This window comes from Palaemon carinicauda, chromosome 18, assembly GCF_036898095.1.
Source record: "Palaemon carinicauda isolate YSFRI2023 chromosome 18, ASM3689809v2, whole genome shotgun sequence".
NCBI lineage: Eukaryota > Metazoa > Arthropoda > Malacostraca > Decapoda > Palaemonidae > Palaemon > Palaemon carinicauda.
The window spans coordinates 24,727,797-24,737,796 of record NC_090742.1 but is presented as its reverse complement, the minus strand read 5'-3'; the positions used below and the strand labels follow the sequence as shown (position 1 = coordinate 24,737,796).

At 44.0% G+C, this 10,000-nt stretch overlaps 1 protein-coding gene across 1 annotated transcript in view; it reads left to right on the top strand.

Annotated features, from left to right (window-relative positions):
* The first annotated feature begins 1,775 nt into the window (after positions 1 to 1,775).
* LOC137657235 (formin-2-like) overlaps positions 1,776 to 10,000 on the top strand; it is a 9,265-nt gene continuing 1,040 nt past the window's right edge. Inside the window, exons 1-3 of the mRNA XM_068391575.1 lie at positions 1,776 to 1,857; positions 6,290 to 6,932; positions 8,006 to 8,235. Coding sequence (XP_068247676.1) covers positions 1,776 to 1,857; positions 6,290 to 6,932; positions 8,006 to 8,235 — 955 coding nt within the window. The remainder of the gene's footprint in view (positions 1,858 to 6,289; positions 6,933 to 8,005; positions 8,236 to 10,000) is intronic.

Below are 10,000 nucleotides of genomic sequence, written 5' to 3'. Positions count from 1 at the left end.
CGAGGGTTACCAAAGAATCTTTTTCTCAGAAAAAAAAACATTAAAATTTGCATTAATGAGATTAAAATTAACGGACGGGAACTGTCGCAATAATAGCTTTATTATTTCAATTCTGTGCAATATACTGTCTAAAAGAAAAATTATCATTAACAGCCATCACACGATTAACTAGAAAACATTCAATAAGCACAAATATACGATAGCTTTGCGGTAGATCTCTCAAAATTTTGTGTTCATACGGATATTGGATTGTTTTTCTTCTTTTTTACCCTTCTTGATATACCTTTTTCGATATGGTTAAAGATAAACAGATCAAAAGGGTCACATAAGCTCTATAAAAAAAAAATTACCGTTACAATAGAATCTTGTATGACTTGAAAAAACTGTATCGAGAGAGAGAGAGAGAGAGAGAGAGAGAGAGAGAGAGAGAGAGAGAGAGAGAGAGAGAGACTATTAAATCGATCAAGTAATTAACCAAAATCTAGGCTTAAGTATTTACAATACTAGTGGGTTACGTTAATAACGAATTGGTGAAAAAAATAAGAAGGGAGGCAAAGGGATTTATAGCCCCTAAGCAAGTACAGTATTATAAACATGAACAATTCACGAGACCTCAAGAGGAAAAACAGTAGTCCTTGACACCTACCTATTGTGTACGTTGCACCATCTACATGGAAGGTAGCACTCTTGCACCTGTTAAACGGACGGGCTGAGGGTCCTTTCGGTCTGCTCATGTCGAAACACGAAACTTGAGGGACCTTATTCGAGAAAGTGCGATGAAGTTTAGGACAAAAAACGAAAGAAACTTCCGAACTTGCGAGTTCGAGTAGCTATAGATGCAAAAGGGTATTTGAATGGTGCTTCTGGTTATTGTTCTGTTAATTATATAGTTAGCAACGTGGGGCCATTATGTTATCCATATATTTTCTTAGTTATTTATATGTTATTCTTTTAAATTACTACTATGGGGTTACAATAATCTATGATACCAAGTGAAAGAACCCTTCTCTTGTCACCTGGATCTTCAGAACAATGAGCAACCACAGCTAGATTAAAGAAACGCAGAGCTGAGGTCCTTTGCTAACTTGCCTACTTGAGTATTGTAAAAGGTTTTGCCCGGGGTTCCAAACCAGTACATCAGTATCCCGAGGAAAAGGGCCAAGGGATGAAAGGGTGACAGGACAGGTAGGAAGAGTTACCTCTACCCCCTGGAATTAAGCATCATTCCAACACTTATAAATAATCCGGGTAAGAGCAGCTGACAATGTAGCTACTAAGGGTCCCCTGCTTGTTCCATGACCCCCATTGTGACTTTTATCGGATTTGTAGCTTGTTATCATAGATAGCCAGGTTGTCCTTTGAGAATTCTTGCGCTCACTCGTGACGACTGACGCAATCCCTTACATAGGTGATGCAAATCGCTCTTTTTCTTGCCGAGACAGACAGACTTCAGACGAGATGGAATCAGGAATTTCCATAGATAACTCGAGTCTCATGAGGGATTATCGGCGTAGACGTCCAAGCATCGTCGCTTTGCTCATTGAAACAGTCACATTGATAACACGAGAGTGGGGGGTTTCTAGATGCTGTATACAGACATATAGGGGATACAAATGCATTTATAAAAGAGGATGACTACCGGCATCTCCAGCTCTGTATTCATCTCTTTTGACGTTATGCATAAATGATACTTGGATTTCCAGCAACGCTACTTGGTTTGAGAGATTCTACGACGGTTTTCTCCACACCCATCGATAGGGCACCAGTGCATCCGGATGCCCGTTACCGAGGGCAATCACGCCCGTTTGTCTTTAACGACAAGGAAATACAAGTCTGGAGGGATTATCACTAAACCAGGTAACTCATGACATCTCAAAACTAGTCGACTCCAGATTACTTTTTTGCCTGGAGGGCGACTTTTTTTTAGTCCCCACTGGATGACCCCAGATTCATCCGGGTATTGGCTGAACCGTCGTAGATTTTGAGGGAGCGCGTGAGATACAACTACAGGGAAGAGAGGAACGCGCCCAACACTTCCCTCACACCCGTGGCGATCCACACTGCCCTCGTCCCTCGTTCGCTTCCAAACAAAGTCTCGCGAAGGCACCGCGCAACACGACCACACCCCCTCCTCTCACTCTCTCTCTCACTCTCTCTCTCTCTCTCTCTCTCTCTCTCTCTCTCTCTCTCACACCTCCAAGTCCTCCTCTTCCTCCTCCCTTTTTCTTTTCCTCCGCCAATACCTCCATCTAAGACACCTTTTTTTTTCCCACATTGATTTTGGTCTTCAAAAAAAAACCTTTGGGTTCATCTAGTTGCTATTGGTTTTTTACAGTATGTGAGAGACTCTTTATATAAACACTCCTCTCACTCTCTCACTCTCTCTCTCACTCTCTCTCACTCTCTCTCTCTCTCTCTCTCTCTCTCTCTCTCTCTCTCTCTCTCTCTCTCTCTCTCTCTCTCTCTCTCTCTCACCTCCAAGTCCTCCTCTTCCTCCTCCCTTTTTCTTTTCCTCCGCCAATACCTCCATCTAAGACACCTTTTTTTTTTTTCCACATTGATTTTGGTCTTCAAAAAAACCTTTGGGTTCATCTAGTTGCTATTGGTTTTTTTACAGTATGTGAGAGACTCCTTATATAAACCAAGGGGAAGGTGACGACACTTTCTTCTACAAGCTCATTTTGTAGCAAGCTATTTCTCGCGTTTTTCCTCTATAAACATCATTCAGTCGCGACGATTCTCTCTCTCTCTCTCTCTCTCTCTCTCTCTCTCTCTCTCTCTCTCTCTCTCTCTCTCTCTCTCTCTCTCTCTCACCTCCAAGTCCTCCTCTTCCTCCTCCCTTTTTCTTTTCCTCCGCCAATACCTCCATCTAAGACACCTTTTTTTTTCCCACATTGATTTTGGTCTTCAAAAAAAAACCTTTGGGTTCATCTAGTTGCTATTGGTTTTTTTACAGCATGTGAGAGACTCCTTATATAAACACTCCTCTCACTCTCTCTCTCTCTCTCTCTCTCTCTCTCTCTCTCTCTCTCTCTCTCTCTCTCTTTTTTTTAGATTCAGTGTTGCACCGCAGTTACAAGAATATCTTTGTTCTGGTGTTCCCAGACAAGCGAATATTTGTCCAACATTCTCCTTTCACGTGGGCCGGGTCTAAAGGCAGGTATTATAGGTAACTCGATATCCTCTTGAAGCCGTGGGTGTTAATTAATCGTCTTTCGTTTATAATCCATTTGATCAACAACGTCCACAGATAAAGAGCTGTCTTCCTCCTGTTTGTATTAAGGAAGTGATGCGCATCTCTCTCTCTCTCTCTCTCTCTCTCTCTCTCTCTCTCTCTCTCTCTCTCTCTCTCTCTCTCTCTCTCTCTCTCTCGTTTTTATTTGTATTCTTGCTTGCGGCTGATCCTGAATGGTGTGAAAAACATACGTGAAAAGAAAAAATTATCTTTTAAACAATGAAAAACATCCGTGTAGAGAAACTTTATTTGTTGAATAATGAAAAAAAACATCTATGTAGAGAAACATTTGTTAAATAATGAAAAACATTCGTGAAAAGAAACATTATTTGCTAAATATTTTTTTTTTTTTTTATCCAACCCTCCACTGAAGTCGAGTGAACTACTTCTCGGGCGGGTCCATATCAATCATCTAACGAAACATTTTCATTATAAACTTATACAATTCTTTGATTGTGGCATCTTCCAAATCATATGATCTTGTGAAAAGTAATGTCTTTAGTTTCTTCTTAAATTCAATTGCTCCCTTAAGGTCTTCATTTCAGTTGGCAGTTTATTATAATGTCTAGGCGCATTATAATAAAAACACTTTGTTAAATAATTAAAGCCAGAAAGCTCACATGACTTACAGGGCAAGGGGAGAAATTACCAAAATTGAGCTTCGCGACATAAATACGACCATTGGTTAGGATCACAAATCAGTGGTTATGATATATTGTTTTACCATGATGTGAAGTCACCCACGCGCCTACCATCTACCATTGCCTCGTGTCCGGTTTGTAAGATAGTTAATTTCATAGATAATTCATTGTGATAACCAACGCTCCAAGGATAAACAATGTACAGTGCAACACCCTCTCTCTCTCTCTCTCTCTCTCTCTCTCTCTCTCTCTCTCCTCTCTCTCTCTCTCTCTCTCTCTCTCTCTCATACATGGCATACATTGCCAAACAAACTACAATCTCTCATTCGTATACAGTAAACAGTATACACCGTTGAACAAGTGCCTAACTCCATCACTCTTTCATTTAGAGTAAACAGTATACCATTCATAAACAAATTCCCTCTCTCTCTCTCTCTCTCTCTCTCTCTCTCTCTCTCTCTCTCTCTCTCTCTCTCTCTCTCTCTTTTCAAAATGATTAAACTTTTAACCTGAAGTTTTTTTTCAAAATTACTCTCTCTCTCTCTCTCTCTCTCTCTCTCTCTCTCTCTCTCTCTCTCTCTCGTGCTGTATACACTGCTAAACAACCTCGCAACTTGTGCGATGCATAAAAGACAAACCCTTAGAAATGAAAATATTTGCCGACAGGTATTCAATTGAACCTAGAACATCCCTTTCAAGTGTTTTGAAAGTCACAGGTCACCTGCTAGTCTTTGTGCAACGCAAAGATTCGCGGAAGAAGGACAAAACAGCTTTGAGATTTGACTGCGCGACTTTTAATACTAGCATATTATGCCGTTATTGAGGAATATTTCTTGAAAAATTTCTTCTCTACGCTATTCAAAAGCTACAAAAACAAACACACACACACATTGCCCCGACCTTATTTCCGGAAGGGGCTCTCAGACAATCAGTCATCTCCCCCCCCCCCCCCCCCACCACCACCACAAAAGCTATAGGACCGATATGCTTTTAGGCATTTGAGACATTCTGACACTTCAGAGGTTTGTCTTGGCTTCAAATTCTTCTGTTTCTAGAATACAACACGTCAAGAATATTGCTTCTAGAATATAATCCATAAAATTCTCTTCTTGTCTCGCTATCCACAGCAACACGGGACCTTTATATTCAAGAAAATACAATTGTTCAAACTGTGACTCTCCTTTCCCAGTATTGACAATTACGTTCTGAGAGTTTTCTAACATACTTAAACTAAAACAATATCTTCTCCAACCGACATATTCATCGAAGGAAGCTCTTGAATATATGGTTAGAGTTGTAAAAAATATCTAGTCCTTGTGACATGACAACTTTAATCTCCCGTGTGATAGTTCCTTTGCTTTTTCTTTCGTAAACCTGGTGAAACTATGGGTTCAACAAAATTCTAATACCCTGATGGTGCCCCATGGTTGTGGTATTGCCGTATAAGATTAAAAATGAATCTTAAAACTCCCCTATCAATAATCATTGCTCTAATCCTTACTTCTATTCAAATCAGGATATCAAAACAAAATTTCACAAGCTGACAACCTAATTGGAGCCAGATGTAATCAAACTTCTATAGCATCCTATACATCGGCCCTCCCTGCCATACGTATGAACACAAAATAATCAATACACAAAATTAACAAAACATAGTCAATAACAGAGTTGAGCTCTAATGCATTATTTCCATCTGTTTACTAGTCAAATTCCCATAATACAAATATTTTAGTAGAAAATTAACTAGCAAATCAGCCGATGGCTATCAAATGTGAATCAGCATTTCTAAATTTGTTTCTGGCTTTTATTCACACCAGCATTCGATTATTTCACTGAGGTTTAAAGGCCATTCATGAATTGCAGAGGCAAGGGACCATGACATTGCTCTAGCAATCAGGACATTGCACTAGAGACTGACCACATATACGATCAGCGCCCAAGCCCTTCTTCATCCAGGATTAATCCGGTCTCCACCCAGGCTAGGACCAGGATTAATCCTGTCTCCACCCACGCTAGGACCAGGATTAATCCTGTCTCCACCCACGCTAGGACCAGGATTAATCCTGTCTCCACCCACGCTAGGACCAGGATTAATCCGGCCCCCACCCACGCTAGGACCAGGATTAATCCGGTCTCCACCCACGCTAGGACCCGGATTAATCCGGTCTCCACCCACTCTAGGACCAGGATTAATCCGGCCCCCACCCACGCTAGGACCAGGATTAATCCGGCCCCCACCCACGCTAGGACCAGGATTAATCCGGCCCCCACCCACGCTAGGACCAGGATTAATCCGGCCCCCACCCACGCTAGGACCAGGATTAATCCGGCCCCCACCCACGCTAGGACCAGGATTAATCCGGCCCCCACCCACGCTGGGACCAGGATTAATCCGGCCCCCTACCCACGCTAGGACCAGGATTAATCCGGCCCCCAGCCACGCTAGGACCAGGATTAATCCGGCCCCCAGCCACGCTAGGACCAGGATTAATCCGGCCCCCACCCACGCTAGGACCAGGATTAATCCGGCCCCCACCCACGCTAGGACCAGGATTAATCCGGCCCCCACCCACGCTAGGACCAGGATTAATCCGGCCCCCACCCACGCTAGGACCAGGATTAATCCGGCCCCCACCCACGCTAGGACCAGGATTAATCCGGCCCCCAGCCACGCTAGGACCAGGATTAATCCGGCCCCCAGCCACGCTAGGACCAGGATTAATCCGGCCCCCACCCACACTAGGACCAGGATTAATCCGGCCCCCACCCACGCTAGGACCAGGATTAATCCGGCCCCCACCCACGCTAGGACCAGGATTAATCCGGCCCCCACCCACGCTAGGACCAGGATTAATCCGGCCCCCACCCACGCTAGGACCAGGATTAATCCGGCCCCCAGCCACGCTAGGACCAGGATTAATCCGGCCCCCAGCCACGCTAGGACCAGGATTAATCCGGTCCCCACCCACGCTAGGACCAGGATTAATCCGGTCCCCAGCCACGCTAGGACCAGGATTAATCCGGTCCCCACCCACGCTAGGACCAGGATTAATCCGGTCCCCCCACCACGCTAGGACCAGGATTAATCCGGTCCCCACCCACGCTAGGACCAGGATTAATCCGGTCCCCACCCACGCTAGGACCAGGATTAATCCGGTCCCCCCCACGCTAGGACCAGGATTAATCCGGTCCCCACCCACGCTAGGACCAGGATTAATCCGGTCCCCCCCCACGCCAGGACCAGGATTAATCCGGTCCCCACCCACGCCAGGACCAGGATTAATCCGGTCCCCCCCCCACGCCAGGACCAGGATTAATCCGGTCCCCCCCACGCCAGGACCAGGATTAATCCGGTCCCCCCCACGCCAGGACCAGGATTAATCCGGTCCCCCCCACGCCAGGACCAGGATTAATCCGGTCCCCACCCACACCAGGACCAGGATTAATCCGGTCCCCACCCACGCCAGGACCAGGATTAATCCGGTCTCCACCCACGCTAGGACCAGGATTAATCCGGTCCCCCCCCCCACGCCAGGACCAGGATTAATCCGGTCTCCACCCACGCTAGGACCAGGATTAATCCGGTCTCCACCCACGCCAGGACCAGGATTAATCCGGTCTCCACCCACGCTAGGGCCAGGATTAATCCGGTCTCCACCCACGCCAGGACCTGGATTAATCCGGTCTCCACCCACGCTAGGACCTGGATTAATCCTGGCTAGGACTAGGGAGGGTCAGGTAATGGCTGCTGATGACTAAGCAGATAGATCTATAGGCTCCCCCAAAAAACCCATTCTTGGTCCCCAGAATGGTAAGGTTGCAGACACTAAAGGAACTAAAGAGTTTGAGCGGGAATCGAACCGCCGTCTGGTGATCACCAGTCAGAGACGTTATCAACAAGGCCACAACAACCTACAGTAATATCTCAATTACTATTCTCTACTTTTTCCTACCTAGATAAAATGTAACAGGCTTTTCAATTTCTCCTTAGAAAACGGTATTATAATTATTAAAACTGACCTTTCACAAATGATATCAGTGCTATATAAAATGCTGCAGTCAAGAAAATCTACGCCTAAATTAGCAACAGAGACGAGATATTGTGTATTCGAACGGACTCTTAAATAAGGAATTCCATCAACATTGGTCCCCGGCTCGAGTTGGCCTTGATGGCTTGTCCGTGGTTCAAGTTGGACTTAATGGCTAAAGTTATGATGACTAATATCCCTGGGTGTCTTAACTGCTCGGGAATCTGCGATAGGTGCGAAAGGGGACGTTACATCCGTTCAGCTTTCTTTGCTACAAGATGGAGACTTCAGATGGAGGAATGGATTTTGGAATTTAGGCCATATAGACAAGGTGCTGGGGCCAAGGAGTTACTCGACAATGTATTATTATTATTATTATTACTATTATTATTATAAGCTAGCCTATAACCCTAGTCGGAAAAGCAAGATGTTATAAGCGCGGGGGCTCCAATAAGGGAAAAATAACCCAAAGAGGAAAGGAAATGTTAGAAATAAAACTACAAGAGAAGAATAAACAATCAAAAATTTCAAGAATGATAACAATAAATTAGATCCTTCACATATACACTATAAAGCCTTGAAATAAAAAAAAAAAAAAAAAATAAGATAAGCATGCCAGAGAACTAATCCAAGGCGGTGGAAGGTCATGATACAAAGGCTATGGCACTACTTATTACCAGAGAACAGTTATTCTAACTTGGAGAGTCCTTCTCCTAGCAGAGATGATTACCATAGCTAGAGTCTTTTCTACCCTTACCAAGAAGAAAGTAGCCACTGAACAATTGTATTGCAGTAGTTAACCCCTTGAGCGAAGACGCATTGTTTGGTAATCTTAAGTGTTGTCAGGTGTATGAGGACAGGAGAATGTGGAAAGAATAGGCCAGACTATTCGGTGTCTGTGTAGGCACAATAAAAATGAGCCGTAACCAGAGAGAGAGAGAGAGAGAGAGAGAGAGAGAGAGAGAGAGAGAGAGAGAGAGAGAGAGAGAGAGAGGGATTCAATGGCCAGTCAAAGGACACTAACTCTCTAGCGGTAGTATCTTAATAGGTGGCTGGTGCCCCGGTCAACCTAATACCTACTGCAGTATAATTAAGGACACCAGTGAGGTACAGTATTATTATTATTATTATTATTATTATTATTATTATTATTATTATTAGGCAAGCTGCATCCCTAGTTGGAAAATCAGAATGTTATAAGCCCAAGTGCTCCAACAGCGAGGAAAAAAAAAACACCAGTGAGGAAAGGAATAAAGAAATAATGAGCAATGAAAATTAAACACTTCAAAAACAGCAACAAAATTAAAATAGGTTTCGATAGTAAAAAAAAAAAATTTGTCAGCCAGTCCAACATAAAAACATTCGCTGCAAGTTTGACCTTTTGGAGTTCCACCGATTCAACTACCAGATTAGGAAGATCATTCCACAACTTGGTCACAACTGGAATGAAACTTCTACAATGCTGTGTAGTACTGAGCCTCATGATTTAAAGGTCACTCATGAATGGCAGAGACAAGGGACAATGACATAGCCATAGCAAGCAGGACATTGCCCTAGAGACTGACCATATATTATATGATCAGCTCCCAAGCCTCTCCACCCAAAGCTAGGACCAAGCAGGCCCAGGCAGTGGCTGTTGATGACTCAGCAGATAGATCTATAGGCTTCCCCCTAACCACCCAACCTTATCTCACAAGGATGATAAGGTTGCAGACACTAATAGCACTAACGAGTTTGAGCGGGACTCGCACCCCCAACTGGCGATCACCAGGCAGAGAGGTTGCCAATCAGGCCACAACAACCCTGTGAATTGTTCTATAAAAAAAGAAGAGTAACAAGCACAAATACAATCGATTTCTTCAGGATAATAAGACCTTTTCACGAATTCAGGCGTCTTATAAATTTCCTTTCCAGGGAATGAAAACATCCTTTCTTGCACTGGAAATTCTGGAATTGGTTCTTAAAATCCATTTGACGTAGAATCGAAGTCCCGGGGAGACGCCTCGCCATCCATTTTGGTTAATAACTTGACTTGCTTATTGGTCCATTTCCGATGTCTAATGGCTTGTGTCCGGAGCAATTGCCAGAGTGGCCTC